The 21,714-nt window shown below is 32.8% G+C and overlaps 1 protein-coding gene across 1 annotated transcript in view; it reads right to left on the minus strand.

Annotated features, from left to right (window-relative positions):
• LOC150109859 (pituitary tumor-transforming gene 1 protein-interacting protein-like) overlaps window positions 1–21,714 on the minus strand; it is a 58,627-nt gene that overhangs the window by 18,961 nt on the left and 17,952 nt on the right. Inside the window, exons 3-5 of the mRNA XM_090397047.1 lie at window positions 17,789–17,891; window positions 11,535–11,706; window positions 2,702–2,748 (exon numbers count right to left, since the gene is read on the minus strand). Of these exons, the coding sequence (XP_090253173.1) occupies window positions 2,702–2,748; window positions 11,535–11,706; window positions 17,789–17,891 (322 nt within the window). The remainder of the gene's footprint in view (window positions 1–2,701; window positions 2,749–11,534; window positions 11,707–17,788; window positions 17,892–21,714) is intronic.

Consider the following 21,714-nt stretch of genomic DNA (forward strand, 5'->3'; position numbering starts at 1 on the left):
TTAATTATCGATAAAATTATACAGTTTAGTATAAATTCAAAATTACTTAAAAATAAAATCAATTATCATAAACCCCAATAATGTTCAAAAATAAAAACTATAACAAATATTATGTCTTTAATTGTAATGTCCAAATATTTAAAGAGATGGAGTAAACACGATAAGCACTACGAACACTCTACTATTGGCGCAAACTGCATATAAACAACAGTGGAACTGCACAATGGACAGTAATGCCATTGTGCAGTTCCATTAATAGCTCACATTAATAGTAATGTGAGCTATTAATGTAATGCCGCATTACATTAATAGCTCACATGTCACTATGACATGCATATGCTTGCATGCGTAGCAAATACTAGCAATATGAACACTGTGGTAAACAGTGCTGCTAGCGTCTTTCGTCCGCTTACGTGCTACAAGATGGATTTTTATTATTTTTTATACAAAATAAGAGAATTGTATAGGATTGTTGATGATAACATTAAATATTATAAGCAAATATAAATAAATTAATAAATATATTTATATATCAAGAAAAACTGGGGGTGCTAGAGTTCTGCAGTGCCTATGCATGAGCCACCCCTGCATATGACCTAACATCTGCCATTTATATTCAGTAATTATTATCTCACATTCATTCTTTCTTTTATTTGAAGCAATATAAGAGCATTTTTTTGGGTTGTCTTTAGCTTGCAGAACCAGTTTTTCATAGTGAAACTCAAGCTTCCCATATAATACCCAATTTTCTTCTGGCCTGTGACTTATAATTTTCATAACTGATGTCATCCTCAACCCGGCGTTAGTAAGGTTGAAAAATGTAACAAAAGTGGTAAGGTGGGGTCCCATACTAAACTTGCTTCCATGCAACAGCCTGTTGTCTATAGCGTCGAGTAGTAGGTTATGGGAGGGGAAGCTATACTGAGGCATAACTCACTGCCACACGTTGTTAAAGAGTTATAGTCAATTTAAAATCTTTCGGGTATGTGACGCCCCACCTTACTAATGCCAGGTTAAGCACTTGGTATTTCTTACACATCTTTATCTTAAGAATCTCTTGCTTAAAAAGACATCTATTTCACTCCTCCTCTAGTTAGTCTTCAAACTCTAGGATCTTTTTAATATTAAAATATTAAAAAGATCTGAGGATCTTTTTAATATTTCCTATGCTTTCCATCTAGCAACTGACATCAAATGAATCTTATATATTATCTTCAGTTGGTCATAATTTTCAACTGTATAGTTTAGCATGTAACCTTTTCTGAATGGAACATCCATTTAAGTAGTCCACTTCCCAGGTTAGCATGACACGATCGCCAATCAGAGACAGAACAGTCACATCTTTAAATGAAACCTCCTTTTGACACTATAATCAGATCTAACACTCATTGACTTCACGTTCTTTCTGTCACATGCTGTGTGAAGCAATTGTCTTTTATCTTACAGATCAACCATTCATCTTCATTTTTTCTCATGAAATTTCACTATCATCCAATCAATGTTTGGATAATTAAGGTCACCGATTTAGTATGCCCCGCAAGTTGATTTAACAATGCAGTTCATCGCCACTGGAAACTCCACTAGGTCTGTAGCAATACTCCACAACATATCTGAACTTGTTAGACTCCCTCACAGACAGCATCAAACTCACTACTACATGGAAATTGATTTCTACTCTAAACGAACTCAAATCATCCAATATCATTATAAGCACATGCACCTCCTCCCCTCCTTTCTCTATCTGTCTTAGCAATATATATTTTTTTTAGGTTAACATTCATTTATGAGCTATGCAAAATTATGAATTCCATAAGACAAGTGTTTAGACATCTCACATAAATGAGGTTTGCTCACAGCTCTGAAATGCTCATTAAAAAAAAAAACAGCTAATGCCATTTTGTTTAATAAAATAACTGTTTTCTGAGATTTTTTTACACTTGTTTTCTAGTTATGTATGACGATGATAGTAGCAGATAAATGGCAACAAAACATACGTCTTATTTAATCTAAACAGATCTAATCTAATGTTCCATATAATTTACTTCAGTGACATATTGCATATTATTCACTTTGATGTTTCAAAATAGTTTAATTTTACTCCTGAAGAAAACAACTGAATAAGATATTGATGAAATTTACATCTTAAAAAATTAAAATTATTACACAATTCATGTGAAGTTTCCTACTTACAGGATTAGATCTTAAATAACAAAAAAAAATTACAATCAGAAAATTGTAAATGAAAGATACGTTCAGCAAATTAGTTAATATTTCCATCTTTTTATCTTCTTAATCTTTAAGGCAAGAAAGAAATTTAAAGAATTTAAGAAAGAAAAAATTTAAGATGTAACTGTGACGTCAATCGCAATGTTCTGTTAAAAGAATTCTCTACAAATTCTAAATAAAGTCAAAATTAAGAATGAGATTGAAATAAGTTTCATAGAAGCAAAAAAAAAATTCATGAAAGAATTATCTAACACAACATTGTATGTTGTGTTAGATATTAAATTATATTTAAAATATTAAATTATATATAAACGATATCTGTACCTCATTTCAGGGATACCAAGGCTAAGCATACAAAATTCAAACAAGCACTTTTTTTTTTTTTTTTTTTTTTTTTTTTTTTTTTTTTTTTTTTGGGCAAACATCAGATATGAAAGATTAAAATGAAACCAGAAATACAAATAAATTTTCTTACCATATTTACGTCGAATCTCATCAGTTTTTACTTGTCTTTCTTTTCTCCTAAAATTAAAAATGGATATCAAAATTAGCATTACAAAGTCCGTTTTCAAGCCAATTCTCATAATTATGAATAAGGTAATCACATTATATTTTCATTTTTAAAAATTATGCAAACATCTACCATGTTATAGTAAAACTTCAGTTCAATATAAATCAAAATAATCACCCAATGTTTCGACTTTCACATCTGGAGTACACACATATATACAAAGAAATAAGCTATGTTACAATAACTTGGGCAATCACTAACACTACTACTGGCCTGACCTCTGATGAAAAAAAATAAAAAATAAAATAAAAAATCTTACCACATCAAAGTTACTGTTATTATTATTATCTATTTGGTTACAAATAATTAAGATATATATTAAGCTAGAGAGCAATGCATTCTCACATAAATCAGGACAAAACAGTATACATGGTGGCCAATAAGGGCTGAAATTATTGCTTAGAGCAGTAAAGGAAAGGTTAGCTGGAGAAGTTGTAATTAAGTGGGCTAAATGTATGTCATCCAAATTCTTGGGATTTTTATGCCACCCTTACAGTTATATCAGGATGTTTGATCAAAGTTGGAGAAAGCTATCATCACTCCTATCTCAGTATTTCCCATAATGCAAAGCACATCTCCTTGCAGATATGTATAATGATATGCATTAAGGCAAGGGACTGAGCTAAGGTGGTGTTGCACCACCTTAGCTCAGTCCTGAAGATACTTTCAGGTGCAAACTTTTTTGCTCACACTTGGATAAAGCATTAAACTATTGTCATCATCAAATTCCTGCCATATACCCTCAAGGGGTCTACAGGGTATGATAGTACTACATGAAAAATTTACTTCAATACTAACTTCCTATCTACAATTTTCCTCCAAATCAGTTGTCAAGACTGAAACATCATCAGATCTTATATTTCTATCGTCTAAGGCACTTTGTACCATATCAATCCAGCTATTTCTTGGTCTTCTGCTGGGTCGTTTTCCTGCCAACCTGGCAGAGAACACTTGTTTTGCTAATCTTTCCTAGCCCATTCTGTTTAAGTGACCATACCACATGAGATTAGCTCTGCTAATGCATTCCTGGATGCTGTCAATATCAAGTTCTTTCCTAATATCCTCGTTTTTAATATGATATTGCCATTCATGCCATCGGTTCTCGCCTCTAATCTTTCTCAGGACTCTCATATCTGCAGTCTCTAGTTTTGGTCAAGTGTTTTACTTCAGACCCAGCTCTAAGATCCATAAGTTAAAACTGGTTTGAACACCGTCTTGTATATAGCTAATTTAGTGTTCCAACTAATTTCTTTCTTATTACATATGAATTTATTCAATTGGCTTCCTACCATACAAGCTTTGTTCATTCTGTTGTCTATTTCTATATTTAATTTATATTCTTCACTAAAAAACGTGCCTAAGTAGCTGAAATGTTTTACTTGTTCCACAGGTTCTCCATTCACAACACAGTTGACATTTTCAATGAATCTGCCTATTTTCATTGTCTTTGTCTTCTCATTTCTGACCTTCATACCATATCTATTACAACGGTTATTCAATTTAGTCAGTGAATCTTGCAGGTCAGTAGCGAATTTATTTAGACGTATAACATCGTCTGCATAAAGCAAAGAACTGAAATTAACATCTCCAATTCTGATATCATGTTTAATACTACTTTACTTCATAATGTGATCCATAACAATAATGACAGAAGGGATAATGTACATCCTTGTCTCACACCAGATTTAACATTAAACCATCTTCCTGTACTTCCTTCAATTCTGACTGTTGACTTACAACTCAAATAAAGACTTATTATTGCTTGAATTAATGCCCCATTGACACCATATAGCTGTAGCGTATTGAACAGCTTCTCTCTAGGCACCTTGTCATATGCCTTTTCCAGATTGACAAAACTTAAATACAGATCTTTGTTATATTCCCATGATTTCTCCACTATTTGTCGTAAAGTGAAGATCTTATCCTGACAGCCTCTATTTGACCTGAATCCAGCTTGTTCTAAACCAAGCTTTTCTTCCACAATTCTTCTCAACCGTTTCTACACTTGCATATATCTTACCAGGAACACTCAGTAGGGAAATACCTTTGTAATTCTCACATTCAATTTTATTTCCCTTTTTATACATGGGTACTATGAGAACTCTACTCCAATCATTGGGAATTCGTCCCTCTGTCCAGGCATTCTGAACTATGCAGTGCAGCCATTGTAAGACTTTTATACCACCATACTTCAGCATTTCTGGTTCAATATCATCTACTCCTGCTGCCTTTACACATTTCAAGCCTTTGATTTTTTTCCTACTTCAAGTACGGATACGTATTCCTGACTGCATGCCTGGTCAGTGTTTTTTTTACCACTGTGCTGTCCTCCCTTCTTGTTTCATTTAGCAGTTTTTCAAAGTAATTACTCCATATTTCAAGGATATCTTTTTTCCCCGTTTTCATGTCACCGTTATCATCTCTAACTCCTTTTACAGCATTCTTTCCTCCATTCCTAAGCTTCTTCAACAACCACCAGAATATTTTCTCACCTTCTTGATATCTATTTTCTATATTCTTGCTAAAGTCCTCCCATGACTTTTGTTTAGCTAGTTTTACACAGTGTTTGGCCTTCTTACATTTGTCTCTGTATTCTCTAAGAGCACAAGCTGACTTATTTGCCAGGAACTTTTGATATGCTTTCTTCTTTTCCTTCACTGCCTCTTTAACTTCCTGTGTCCACCATGGAGTTCTAATTTTTCTATCCTTGTAGACAACTTCACCACATGCCTCTCTAGCTGAATCAATCAGGGTTTTTTTAAGCTTGCCTCTGAATCTCCAAGGTTTGGTTCCTTTCTCAAACTCTTTCATTTTCTCTTCAATAATCTTTGTATATTTTAGTCTACAGTTCACAGCTGAGAGCTGCTCAACTTTTATTCCCTTTAAAACTTTCTTACATGTTATTCTTTTCAATATGAAATTCAATTTTATCCTGCTCAAGACTAAATAGTGATCACTTCCAATTTCAAATCCTCTGTACACTTCTGGTGTCCTGCACCAGGGAGAAAACATCACTATCAACAATAACATAGTCAATGAGACTTTTCTTATTCCTTGCCTCTTCTTTCCATGTGAATTTGTGCACATTTTTATGTTGGAACATGGTGTTAGTAATAACCAGTCCATGTCCTGAGCAGAAATCCAACAGATATTTGCCATTATTATTAGCTTTAAAGCTTTAGGATTTAAGCTTTAACTTTAGGATTAAACTAAACTTATTATAGTCTAACTAAGTGAAAAATAAATTCTCAACATCTTTCTCTGAATCTTGAGTAATTTAATAATAAGGTTGTACACCTTTTGGCAACTCCTATAGGTGGGGATAACCTCTCATTGCTTCTGCCTTGGTGTATTCACTACTGGGCCTGGCTCCCACTGACGAGACCTCAATAAAGGTTGAAACCAGTAGGGGTAGTGGCGCTTGTCTTAATGCATAGCATTGCACATATCTGCAAGGAGATGTGCTTTGCATTATGGGAGATACTGAGATAGGAGTGATGATAGCTTTCTCCACCTTTGCCACGAGATGCACCACCTTAGCTCAGTCCTGAAGATACTTTCAGGTACAAACTTTGTTTGCTCACACTTGGATAAAGGATTAAACTAAAGTATAGTATAGTCTAACCAAGTGAAAAATAAACTTTCAAAAGATTGAAAATATCAACTGCATTGGGAATGGAGAACTTATAGAACAAGTAAAACATTTCAGCTACTTAGGCACGATTTTTATTGAAGATGGTAAGTTAAATATGGAAATAGACAACAGAATTAACAAAGCTGGTATGGTAGGAAGTCAACTGAATAAATTTATACGGAATAAGACAAAAATTAGCCAAAACACTAAATTAGCTGTATACAAGACAGTGTTTAAACCAATTTTAACTTATGGATCTGAGAGCTGGGTTAGAAGTAAAACACTTCACCAAAGACTAGAGACTGCAGATATGAGAGTCCTGAGAAAGATTAGGGGCATGAACATATGGCATCAATGGTAATATGATATTAAAACGAGGATATTAGGAAAGAACTTGATATTGTCAGCATCCAGGAATGCATTAGCATAATCTCAGGTGGTATGGTTGTTTAAGCAGAATGGGAGAGGAAAGATTAGCAAAACAAGTGTTCTCTGCCAGGTTGGCAGGAAAAAAGACCAAGATATAGGTGGATTGATACAGTAAAAAGTGCCTTAGAAGACCTGATAATACTGGAGTCTTGACATTTAACAGACTGATTTGGAGGAAAATTGTAGATAGGAAGTTAGTAATGATGTAAATTTTTCATGTAGTACCATCATATCCTGTACACCCCTGAGGGTATATATCAGAAATTTGATGATGATGATACAGCTATTTGTATGATACAAAGATAGGCAGGATAATCAGGAATGCAAATGACATGTAGTACTTGCAGAAATAAGTTGGAATTGTCAGCATGTGAAAATGGCTGTCAGTTCAATGTTAATAAATATAAAGTTATGCACTTTGGTATAGATATCCAGTGGTGTATATTATATCATACTGGTGAGATTATGCTAGAAGAATGACCAAACTTGGAGTTTTATTATAGAGGAAATTGATGTTCATAAACTATATAACTCAGAGGTTAATTGCAGTGCTAAAACAAACACTGAAATGTAAGGAAAAGGAAGTCATTTTGCCTTTTTACAAGGCCTTAAATACTACCTCATAAGGACTATGCACAGATCTGGTGTCATGGTTTCTGTGGATATAGTGGAAACACTGCAAAATAGAGAGCTATTGATGATATCATAACAGTGGAATGTAGATTATTAAGAGAATGAAATTTTCCAGACTTGAGACACTAGCAAACAGGAGAAAGAGGTAGTGATATGATAGAGACCTGCAAACTTCTGAAAGGGTCATGCAGAATACCAAAGATGAAATTTTTCATTTTATGTAAAGCAGAAAGAGGATGACAGGACATCAATAGAAGCTGTAAATCAGTGGTTCTGAAACTTTTTTGTCTGGCGGCATACTAAAATCAATAAATAAATTTCACGGTACCACTAGTATTATTTGCTTTTTATAGAGAGTAAAGTGCCGATTAATTGATTCTGAAAAACTTGCATATATAACCCATAAAAAAATTGATATTACAGATACTAAAGATATGAAGGAAAGTGTGTTTAAAAGAAAACAGATTTTATTCAAACTAAATTGGTTTATTTTCAAACAACCCAAAAATATACAAAATAAAAGCTATTATAAAGGTTCAGATAATAAAATATGAAAATTTAATGTGAAATATGTGCCTGGTGTTGTTTGCATATTTCTTTGATATTAGGCCTTGTTTTTGAAAGACATTCTCATCTCTTTTCAAGGGCCTTTAGTCTTTCTCTCTTTTTTGTTTTAATATTTACGAGTGCAGAAAAACCCAGTTCACACAAATAAGATGTAGAAAATTGCAATAAGATGTTAAGTGCTTTGAATCCTATATTGGGGTACTCCTTGATAGTTGTTATCCAAAATGAATTCAGACACATTTCTGAATGCTTCAATCTCAATGTACGATCATTACTTATATCAATTAATTCTTCGGCTTCTATAAGACTTAACTCACTCATTGCTGATGTTGACTCTACAAATGGATTTCGAATCCAATTGTATAAATTGACTGAAATGTCTGGAAAATAATGGTCAATGTTTTCTTCTAACGATGTTAAATGACTGTAAATAAGCTTTTGCAGATCAGTGTTCTTACATTTTCTGGAGGCAACTTTAAGGAACATTTCTACATTGTTGGTGCTTAATTTTATCTTCCACATTTTTATTTTATCTTTAAAAGCTTTAATTTTATCTGTACATGTCAAAATATTCTCATTTCTTCCTTGCATGTTGGAGTTCAGCTTGTTCAGATGATCGAATATGTCTGTTAAATAGGCTAGTTTGGAACACCAAAAATCATCTTGTAATAATTTATAGAATTCTGGTTTGTCTTCATTTTGGAAAAACATTAATATTTCTTCTTTAAGTTCAAAAAAACAATCCAATACGCGACCTTTTGAAAGCCATCTTACTTCGGTATGAAGAAGAAGATTCTTGTAATGAGATTGCATCGCTTCACATAGTCCTGCAAACATTCTAGATTTTAATGGTCTGGCCTTGATATAATTAACCATCTGAATGATTTCTTCTAATACACTTTTTAATTCCAAGCCTATTGTCTTTGCCACCAATGATTCACGATGAATGAAGCAATGCGTCGTTATAATGTTCTCATTTTCTTTTCTAGCGAAGGAAACCATCTGTACATACACCCACACAAGTTTTCCAAGATAGACCATTTGTATTAAAATATGTGTTCATTATATCAAAAACATCTTTTCCCATCATAGTTTTTTCGAATTCCTTGCAGCATAGAAATTCTTCGATAATTTTATCATCTTCAATGAATCGAGTAAAAACAAGTAAGTGTGCTTTACCACCGATATCAGTTGACTCATCTAACTGCAAACTGAAAAATTTTGATTCGATTATTTTGGTTATAACTGACTTTTCAATATCGATTGACAGATCATTAATATGTCTACTCATAGTATCATTTGATAATGGAATCTTCTTTATTTCTTCTTCTGCCTCAGTACCAAAAATTGTTCTCACAATTGCTGAACAGGCCGGACGAATCAAGGTTTCGCCAATAGTATGAGGCTTCATTTCCTTCGCAATTATTTCAGCGACTAAATAACTCGCTTCTTGAACTCGGTCGGAATTTGTAAACTTTCTTACAAAACTTTTACTTTGTTTTTCTTGTAATCTTATTAACTCTTTGAAATATTCAGGATTTTTATTCGACAAGTTGTCATGTTTTGTGGAGAAATGTCGGAATAATTTGCTAGGAACCATAGCCTCATTTGATAGAACCAAACCACACAAAATACACTTAGGTCTGGGAATTAATTTATCACCACACCAAGTAAATCCCATTTTTAGATAGCTCTCTTGATATAAACGAGTTTTTACATTCTCTTTCATTGTTCCCTTTTCGAACTTATTCTTTCTGTTTCTGTTGTTTCATTAGTGATTTTTTGTTGCTGAACGTTAAAAATAGTCAAATCTTCATTAATGCAAGTATCAGTTTTTGATAATTTATTAGTGCGAATTGAATCAATAGCTTTGCTACAAGTAGACATTTCTTGATCGTCAGAATCTTCACTTCTTTTTTTAAGGAAAAAATTATTCATGATTTTGAAGGGTATATGTAACTTTAATATTTTATTTTAACATTTATTTCAAGTAAATAATTTTTTTTCCAGATGGAAAAAGGAAAAACATTTGTTTACGATGTCTCTCGTTATAGTTGGACCATATAACAATAAGAAAAACCTCTATTCACTGAATTTAACGACTTTAATATCATACTTCGTTTATTCTCACCGATGACAAAAGACTCATGATTTTTGTTTAGGGGAAATGATTATGTATAATACTTGTCACACTGAACAGAGAAATACTAAAACAGACAGCAGGACAACTAACCATTCATCAGTTCATTTTCCCCAGTATTTAATGTGCAGTCACATATCTACTTACTACGACACACGGTGATCTAATGAAATCCCAGGATATAATATAAGATTGATACATAAAATGATAATTTTTATATATGCTTCATTCATTAAAATCAAAATATATAATTTTTTTGTTTTTGATTTAGTTATTTGTGGCAATTGAATATTTTGCTTTTTTCAAATAAACGATTAAAAATTTTGCGGCACCATTGTGGCATACTTGCAGCACCCAGTTTGAGACCCACTGCTGTAAATGAATGCAGACAAGTGCAAGAGCTAGATTTTTTCCTCTCATGGAGCAGTGTGTGACCAGAATAGCCTGTCTTTGGAGCCTGTGAGGGCACATATTGGGAATGAATTTTCAACAGAATATGGGACATATCATGTGAGTGATATGTGAACACTGTCAATGAGTCCCTGATTCTCTGGAGGTTACTTGTGATGATGATGATAATAGTGATAAATGTTAATCTCATCTCACTGCCTCTATGGCTATGAACATGTTCTCTTTCAGGTTTCTTGTCTGTTTTCCAGGAAAAAAATACCTACTACCTTCATAGAAAACCAGCTACCACTTTCAGCTGAAATAAACGATTAAACATTTTGTGGCACCGTTGTGGCATACTTGCAGCACCCAGTTTGAGACCCACTGCTGTAAATGAATGCAGACAAGTGCAAGAGCTAGATTTTTTCCTCTCATGGAGCAGTGTGTGACCAGAATAGCCTGTCTTTGGAGCCTGTGAGGGCACAGGTTTGAACCAATATAGCATTCACAATGACCGAAGTATGAAAGTGTTAAGACCAATAACAAAAAGCAGAAGTAGGAAACATACGAAACATGCAAGAATATCTATAAATACTGCTTGTATTACACAAAAACGTGTCATGACAAATCTAAAAGTTTGCATAATGAATAATGCATTCAGTTCACTAGGAAAATACCTTGATTCAATTTCATCATGATATAAGAACATTTATGAAGGCTTCAACTGAAAGTAAATTAACTGGGCTCAATGGTGTTAGTTTAAAACACACTTATAAAAAACAAGCAAAATGGTGTAAGAACACATGCAATTAATAAATAACAATTAATGCATGGACTAATGTCAGAAAGAATATGGAAGGACCACAGTATTAAGAAAGTGAGAAATAATATTTAAAGAATTTTTGGATTCAAAAAGATATAAGCAATAATGTGACATTGCTTACCTTTCTTCTGATTTTGCTTTTCGTTCCGCCTTCTCACGTGCCCATTTTGCCTCTTGCTTTTGTAACCATTTATTCTTTCCTTTGCAGCAACAACAGCAGCAGATAATTGTCACAGCTACTATCACAATTCCACCAAGGACACCAAAAACTATTAACAAGATCTTGAAGTTCACTGAAAAATCATAAAAACATTTTAAAATGAGAACAAATGGAAATTTCATATTTTTGAATACTGGACAAAAAGAATATTAGTATGTAATAAAAAAAAAGTTACCTCAACTCAATAGTTTTTTTGTTGTTATTGTTTAAATATTAACCACACAAACACATGATCACAACTGTAACTTAACAAGCAACTGTGATTGTCCATATTGCCAGTTATGTTACAGTAATACTATTATGTTATAGCAACTATGCTTAGAGTTATAGCAGCTCATTGCCTGGGGTGCTAATGGGCAGGCGATGCATGGGGTAACTGTTGGTTTGGCCTACTTCAATAAAAAGGGCTCTAGCAAACATTCTCACTACAAAAGGATAAATTCCTAGTTTGAGGAAATGTAAATTACAGATGCCAAGAACTTATATTCTTGGTTTAATCCTTTGTCCAAGTGTAAGCAAACAAAGTTTGCCCCTCAAGTAATTTCATAATGCAAAGCACATATCATTACAGGCATATATAATGCTATGCATTATGGGAAGGGTCACTACCCAGACCCGTTTCGACCTTTATTGAAGTCTCATTAGTGGGAGCCAGACCCAGAAGTGAAACCAAGGATGAAGTAATGCCAAAGTCTTATTTTAATATAAGAGTAGCCAAAAGGTGTTACACCTTATTATTAAAATACTCTGGATTAGAGACAGATATAACCAAGTGGAAAAAATTCCAATATCTTCAGAGACCATACGTTCACCTTCTATCATATTAATGTTAAATTAGGTTTCATAATAATGATTGATCCTTACTATTCCCCATTTTAATATCTTATTTATGCCAAAGCAAAGCCTCTTAGCTCTAACAATATTTGATTACACACCCACCAAGAGTTTGCTTATGATGAATTTAACTTTCCCATAGGATGACTATGACATAAAGGGTTTTTGCTATTCTTAACGTTTTGGCCTGGTCCTTGATGAGAATCAACATTTTGAAATGGCTGTCAGGCCAGTTAATTTAAGAACTAATAAAAGGCAAACACATACACACCAGGGCAACTCCGATGCCAAAGGTTATATTGTCATAAGCTCTCTAGTAACCTTAAACACTTAAGTTTCTTTCTATATTTTGCTATAAAAAATGAATGGATCTGCAATATCCTGCATTTTAATATAAGCGTGTGTATAGGTCTCCAGAAATATTACTTAAATCTACTACCCTCTAAATAATTTTACTTACCCAAGCCAAACCCACTTTTAATGATGCACTCACTCATGTGATCAGGTCTTTTACTTATCTTTGCAAGTTAATTGTATTTTGAAGCAACAGCACTGAATTAATTACACTAAGCTAATTCATGTTGTGAGCTGTGAAAATAAGGGTAATACTGTATTACAATTGCACACCTACTTAAGGAGTAAAAGTGTTGGAAGAAGAAGATAAATAAATATATTACAATATTCAATTAAGTTATGCAAATTTTAATTTGTTTATAATTACCAGTTTATTTTGTTAATGAAATTATATTGTGAAAAAAATACAACTTTCTTTTTAATAATAGGTGGTCTATTGACTGTGACTGAAACAAAAAAGATAAAAACTGGTGAGATCATTCTGAGCAATAAATACAAAATATTATACTCAGGAAATGACAATCAAGGAAAAGAAGGAGTAGCCATAGTATTCAACACAAAATACAAGGCTAATCTTGAATGGCAGGCAGTTTATAGAGTGATGTGGGCAAATATCAGAATGGGGAATTGGACAATAAGACTTATTTGTGCCTATGGTCCCACAGAAGGTTCTACTAAGGTAAAAGTGGAGGAATTTTTTGATGCTTTAGAAAAAGCAACTGACACAATGAAAAAGGAAAAGTTGGTCCTTGTTGGGGATCTAAATAGCAGAGTAGGAAATGATTGTCAGACATACAAAAATATTTTGGGGAAATTTGGAGAAAAGAGCAAAGCTAATAATAATGGCAAATACCTGTCAGATTTCTGCTCAGGACATGGACTGGTTATTACTAACACCATGTTCCAACATAAAAATGTGCACAAATTCACATAGAGAGAAGAGGCAAGGAATAAGAAAAGTCTCATTGACTATGTTATTGTTGATAGTGATGTTTTCTCCCTGATGCAGGACACCAGAGTGTACAGAGGATTTGAAATTGGAAGTGATCACTATTTAGTCTTGAACAGGATAAAATTGAATTTCATATTGAAAAGAATAACATGTAAGAAAGTTTTAAAGTGAATAAAAGTTGAGCAGCTCTCAGCTGTGAACTGTAGACTAAAATATACAAAGATTATTGAAGAGAAAATGAAAGAGTTTGAGAAAGGAACCAAACCTTGGAGATTCAGTGGCAAGCCTTGAAAAAAACCCTGATTGATTCAGCCAGAGAGGCATGTAGTGAGGTTGTCTGCAAGGATAGAAAAATTAGAACTCCATGGTGGACACAGGAAGTTAAAGAAGAAAGCATATCAAAAGTTCCTGGCAAATAAGTCAGCTTGCGCGCTTAGAGAATACCGAGACAAATATAAGAAAGCAAAACACTGTGTAAAACTAGCTAAACAAAAGTCATGGAGGACTTTGGCAAGAATATAGAAAATAAATATCAAGAAGGTGGTAAGATATTCTGGAGGTTGTTGAAGAAACTTAGAAATGGAGGAAAGAGTGCTGTAAAAGGAGTTAGGGATGATAAAGGTGAAATGAAAACAGGAGAAAAAGATATCCTTGAAGTATGGAGTAATTACTTTGAAAAACTGCTAAATGAAACAAGCAGTGATGACAGCACAGTGATAAAAAACACTGACCAGGCGTGCAATCAGGAATACATATCCATACTTGAAATAGGAAAAGAAGCCATCAAAGGGTTTGAAATGGCTTGAAATGTGTAAAAGCAGCAGGAGTAGATGATATTGAACCAGAAATGCTGAAGTATAGTGGTATAAAAGTCTTACAGTGGCTGCACTGCATAGTTCAGAATGCCTGGACAGAGGGACGAATTCCCAATGATTCGAGTAGAGCTCTAATAGTACCCATATATAAAAAGGGAAAGAAAACTGAATGTGAGAATTATAAAGGTATTTCTCTACTGAGTGTTCCTGGCAAGATCTATGCAAGTATACTTGAGAAATGGTTGAGATGAATTGTGGAAGAAAAGTTTGGTGAAGAACAAGCTGAATTCAGGCCAAATAGAGGCTGTCAGGGTCAGATCTTCACTTTACAACATATAGTTGAGAAATCATGAAAAAAAAAAATAAAAAATAAAAAATCTGTATTTAAGTTTTGTCGATCTGGAAAAGGCATATGACAAAGTGCCAAGAGAAAAGCTATTCAATACGTTACAGTTATATGGTGTCAATGGTGCATTATATCAAGCAATACTTAGTCTTTATTTGAGTTGTAAGTCAGCAGTTAGAATTGAAGGAAGTATAGGAAGATGGTTTAATGTTAAATCTGGTGTGAGACAAGGATGTACATTATGCCCTCTGTTATTCATTATCTCTATGGATATATGAAGGAAAGTGGTATTAAACATGATTTCAGAATTGGGGATGTTGATGTCAGCGCTTTTCTTTATGTGGACGATGTTATACTTCTAAATAAATCCGCTACAAGTTTTCAAGATTCCCTGACTAAACTGAATAACTGTTGTAACAGACACGGTATGAAGGTCAGCAATAAAAAGACAAAGACAATGAAAATAGGCAGAATCGTTAAAAATGTCAACTGCATTGTGAACGGAGAACCTGTGGAACAAGTAAAACATTTCAGCTACTTAGGCACAATTTTTAGTGAAGATAGTAAATTAAATATGGAAATAGACAACAGAATCAACAAAGCTGGTATGGCAGGAAGTCAATTTAATAAATTCACATGGAATAAGAGAGAAATTAGTCGGAACACTAAATTAGCTGTATACAAGACAGTGTTAACTTATTCAAACCAGTTTTAACTTATGGATCTGAGAGCTGGGTCAGAAGTAAAACACTTGACCAAAGACTAGAGACCACAGATATGAGAGTCCTGAGAAAGATTAGAGGCATGAACAGATGGCATCAATGGCAATATCATATTAAAAACGAGGATATTAGGAAAGAACTTCACATTGTCAGCATCTAGGAATACGTTAGCAGAGCTAATCTCAGGTGGTTTGGTCACTTAAACAGAATGGGCGAGGAAAGATTAGCAAAACAAGTGTTCTCTGCCAGGTTGGCAGGAAAACGACCCAGAGGAAGACCAAGATATAGGTGGATTGATATGGTACAAAGTGCCTTAGACGATAGAAATATAAGATCTGGTAATGTTGGAGTCTTGACAAGTAACAGACTGATTTGGAGGAAAATTGTAGATAGGCAGTTAGTAATGACGTAAATTTTTCATGTAGTACTATCATATCCTGTACACCCCTTGAGGGTACATGTCAGGAATTTGATGATGATGATCCATTACATATGTTGCACTTGGGATATATACTTGTAAGGTTAATACGGAACTAAACGAATGCACTGATTTGATTATAAAATTTATTTATTGGGAACAATAATTTAATTTAAATGCATTCCTGTTATGAAAAATTTACTTGGTTTTTTGTATACATCTCAAGTTTGCAATATTTACTACTTTCAAGTAAAGAGCTGCAACTATAACATAATAGAGCATGAGCAAAGTGAAAAGAACATTATAAAACTGCTGTGAGAGAAAGGGATTTTGGAACTTAACAGCAGATATTTATGAAGTCATTCATATAGAAAGAAAAATAAATTCTGAATCTTAATGTAAGTAAATCATTTTAGAGAAAAGTGGCAGTTAAAATTACAAGTGTTTTTTGTGGTTCTTTAAAAGAGAATGCTGTAGTGCTCAAATTAAGGAATTCAGATAGAGTCTAAATAAAATATTTCCAACTCTCTGGGGGAAGAACTTCTTTAATAAATTTGTTGACAGGCAGACATATGGAGTCAAATAACTTGATAATGAATGAGAAAACATTTTAAAATTGAAAAAGTTAAATTATGCAAAAAAAAATAATATTTTGAATGCAATTAGAATGAGGTAGAAAATTCACATTTGTCTCTGTGATAACTCCTCTGTGGCAAGTAGATTTCTGGAGCTCTACACACACACAATTTAGTGATTATTTGTCAGCAATGTGCACCTGTATACTCAAATTTATTTAAATGCTTGAGAATCCACAACATAAATGATAAAATGTATCAGAACTGATAAAGGAAATATGTACAGGAATGAAAAATTCTGAAAACTGTAATGATTACCATAGGGCATGCATTACTACAGGAGTTTTTGTTGGAACCTCTTTAATTTATCTTTGAATGGATTACCATGTCATCTAACTCCCAGAACACTACTATATAAGTATTTAGTAAGTTCACTACAATGTTTACTATATTTTAGAATGTTGACTATATTTTATGATTTGATCAATTTTTGAAAGTAGTCACAAATCATGATTGTAAAATGAAAACATGCAAATGACTAAAAATCATTTCTGCATACTTAGCATAATACAGTGGAAGAAAATCACTGCCAGTTATACTGTTACTCTTACAGGATTTCTGTAATAAAACAAATACCTTTTTAAACATATACCAAGGCCAACCAAAGTATACCAAATGAAATACTTTGCAATTCCAGTACCTTCTTTGTATTCCATCAGATATATATAGAGAAAAACAAAACAGATGATAACAGCCTTGCATTTGTTTCCAGATACAACCAAGAGATGACTACATTCCAAGACAGACGAATGACTCATTTCTGCATACTTAGCATAATACAGTGGAAGAAAATCACTGCCAGCTATACTGATTATCTTTACAGGATTTCTGTAAAACAAATACCTTTTTAAACGTATACCAAAGTCAACCTGCATGTTATACACAAGTCCTTATTTCTGAAATGCCATCATGCCCCTAGTTCAAGAGCAAAGATAATATTATATGACAACTACAAAATATTAAGATCTAGAATAAAACTAAATGTAAATATAAACATTACTATAATATGAGAATTACTTCATTCAATAAAAGTATAACATCAAAAATTAGAAAACAAGAAAAAGAAACAGCCCACTTACTGATACAAGAAAATACAGCTGTATCACTAACTGAATGGCACTTTTCACCTGGCTCTATCCCAATGATAGTATAACATGTTTTGCTGCTGAAGCAATAGTAGCACTATAATAATAATAATAATAATAAGTGTATAATCAAACTGCAAATCATAGCATACTGAAATAGACAGTGCAAAATACTGTGACATCTCAATTAAATGACCCTGAAGTCAGTTTACTAATCTTTGAATGGATTACCATGTCATCTGTGAAAATCAGTGAACTAGAGAGTAAATTTAAATAAATAAAGAAACATTAACTTTCATATATATCTTTCGACTCTTTTGGTTACCAAAGTGCAGCGAAAAAAAAAAGGAAAAAAAGTTGGAAATATTTGCTTATTCACTATTCATCATGCAGTAAATATGGAAAAAAAACTTTTTAGAGACAGGTGAAATACATCAGAGAAGATCTTTATCTCCATCAGCTAGTTCCACTGTTAGATGGTCAAATTTTAACAACTTTTAATTACTTTTGGTATACTAAAAGAGCTGAGATGATTCATATGAAAACTAAATAGTTTCATTAATTAAAGCTTCCTAATGTACGAGATAAGATGTTTTAAAAAAACTGGTGAGGGAACATCTCTTTGCTGTTAAGCCTTGAAAAAATTCTCAGAGTGGTAGACTTATATAAGAGTATAAGTCATAAGTCTTTTACATTATATAACTGAATCATCTATTATGAGCCACCTCTGAGATGATTTAGAAAGAGAGCCTTACTGAAACTAACTTAACCTGATATTCAAACTCATAACAGCACATAAATGGCACCTGATTTTGCTATAAAATTGTCACATTTGTCTGGTTGTACACTTTCATATACTGTAAGAGCAGATTTGTACAAAACTTTCTTTTTATAAAATAATTAAGTATTTACAATCAGTTCTCTCTGCCACAGATACCAATGTAGCAAATTCACATAATATAATTAACTACTGAGGACTTCCATTCAATGCTCCATGACTTTAGTACTATTCTAAAGAAAGCTCACTTTTTTTATTTTTTTGGAAAGGGTCATCTCTAAAAACTAGACAATCCCTCAGATCACTCTAACCACAATGAGTGACACAAAGGATCATTTTAATTCATTAACTCTTGATTACTTAAGGATACTCAGCAGCAACAACTCAACAACAAACAAATCCTATCGCGAGCAGACTCATCCCCCCAGGAAAAAGAATCCACTGAAGGCCACAATAAAAGTCACATCAGTAGAAGCCATACCATAGGCAAACATCTAATGGAATGCAGCATTCAAGACCAATTCAGCAGTCCCACATCCTTGAAAGCCCAACGCAGAAATCGCATACAAATATGGAAATGAAATTTAAAGAAATTCGAGTACGTCGAAGAAAAGTATTTTTTGATTATGAAATGCCTGATGAATCAAACATAGATGATAACAAAGCTAATTTTAGGATAAATTTCTTTTTTGTAATTTTAGATACTACTCTACAATGTCAAAAAAAGATTTGAATTGTATGAAATTCACCAAAAATCATTTGGATTTCTTTATAATATGAAATTAATAAGAAAAATGATAGAAAATGAATTAAAATTTTGCTGCAAGCAGTTGTATCAAAAATTAAATACAGATATTGATGAATCTGAATAATTTTCCAATGAATTAATTATTTTTAGAAATATTGTTCCAGAAGCACCCATTAATATTTTAAAATTCATAATTGCAAATAATTTGTCGGAAATTTACCCAAATATTACTACATTTAAAATATTATTGACCAGTCCAGTTACGGTCGCATCAGCAGAATGGTCATTTTCCAAATTAAAATCAATAAAAACCTATTTGCGATCTTCTAATGTCTCAAAAGAACGTTTGTCGTCCCTGGCAATAATATCTATAGAGCATGAAATTGCAAAAAGATTGAATTTTGATAGTGCTATAAATGATTTTAATATAAGCGCATTAGGTTAAATAAAATTTTATACAGGTAATTTTATATAATAAATTTTATATATTAAGATTTCTTTTAAATCTTACAAGTTGTTATACATATATTTTATTCTTTATAGTAAAAATGGATATTTTTTCATTTTATATTATTAAAATTATTAAATAAATCATTGTTCTGGCATATTTAAACAATAATGTGTACTTACATAATAAAATAATATATCATGTACAAACACATTTTTTAACTAATTTTTTCCCTTTACTTAAATTGATGCTACAGAGCATACTTGTTTATTTATGTGTATAAATATTTTTCATATTTGATTTAATTAATTAATTAACAAGATATTCTTCCATTTAAAATCACCATAAATGTTACTAACTTTCAGGGCCCCGCTTTTCCATTTCACACAGGGCCCTGCTACAGACATAGGATACACCGGGAGGCATAGGGCTAACCACCTTATCCTTGTGTATGGTTGCAGTTAAATGAATAGAAAACTGACACTGCAATGTAAAAGAGGGAAAAAGTAAGAAGAAGAACTCATATGATAGCACTCTGGCATGCAGCTCAGTTCTGTAAAACAAGATTAACATTCTTTGTTATAGTCACCTTGCAATTATGCTGATACACAAATGGCATATTACTTTTTGGCCAAAATATTTGCAATAATAAAATTATTTTATTCTTGTGAATACATGTGTGTAATAATCTTCAATACTAGTAGAACGCAATCTTGTTTTATTTCTCACCAAATGTAAACATTTTCTTTCCACGTTACTTTCAGCAACACCAAAATCTCTAGACAAGTGAGAGTTCTCTTCCTGTAGTTACTCTAACCTGAAATCTCTTTCAGATATCAAATATCCTCCTCAGAATAATAATAAAGAAGTAAGGCTTTTCTCTTTGCTCAAGGCACTATTTTACTTCTGCAGAGCTATTTATTACAGAAATTACATCAGATTTTTAGTCAAACCACTGAATAAGAGATAGTGATTAAGCACTTCCTAAAAAACTTTACTCAATACAAAGAGAAAAATTAAGTTGGTTAAGGATACATTTCAGTCTCTGTTGTTTACATTTTCTACAAACATTTCCATAGTTAATGTTCATCAGAATTGGTGCTGGTAATTCTCCTGCTTTTCTCAAAATCTGTTAAAAAAAAAACAGTAGCTATTATTCAATGCTCCTTCATAATTCAATTCACAAAACAAATTTTGCTTCCTCTTAATTTCTTCTGCTAGTGTTTCTTCTTTCTCCTTTTTTTTTTGCCCATTTGCAGTAATAATGAACTATAGATTGAACAAACTCTCATGAATGGAATTATCATTAAAAAAAATTAAAATCACTCTGAAAAGGTCTTTAAATGAAATGTAGTTTCATTTAAAATCCTTTATTTTAAATTAAACTGCCAAAATGAATTATTGGTTTATGAAGCTCATAATTTTACATGCTCAAAGAAAATGGAAAAATGGTGATATTCTAATGAAATGCACTCATGAAAATATCTTTAGAAAAATATGAGGCAGAACCAGAACTTTGCTGAAAAGCTTACTAGCCTGGTTGGCTGAATGGTTAGCGTATCCACTCTCCAGCCAAAAGGTTGCGGGTTAAAATCCTGCTTTGGGCATGGATGTTTATTATTGTCTATGAAAATACTAGTGGTGGTGGTTGGCAGTAGATGCCGTTGGTGGATTGAGTGGTGGAGATGGAGAGCTGTTGAGTAGGTGCCTTCCCTCAATGAATCTTTGGACTCCCTAGAGGTGTCACATAATAATAATAAAGTGACTAGAATGGATGTGTGTGGTGTGCATATGCATGTGGGGGGGGGGGTCATGAATTAGACAGACTGTTCTCTTCAGGAGAGCATTAAGCACTTTTAAGGGAGATTTTCAGTGCACTTCCCTAAACAGGAATAGTATTCTATGGTTGGACAAATTGATTTATATAGCGTTAGCAACGACAGAGA

The sequence above is a fragment of the Typopeltis vanoorti genome, chromosome 1 (genome assembly GCF_054136105.1).
Source record: "Typopeltis vanoorti isolate ZY-2024b chromosome 1, IOZ_Tvanoo_1.0, whole genome shotgun sequence".
Taxonomy (NCBI): Eukaryota; Metazoa; Arthropoda; class Arachnida; order Uropygi; family Thelyphonidae; genus Typopeltis; species Typopeltis vanoorti.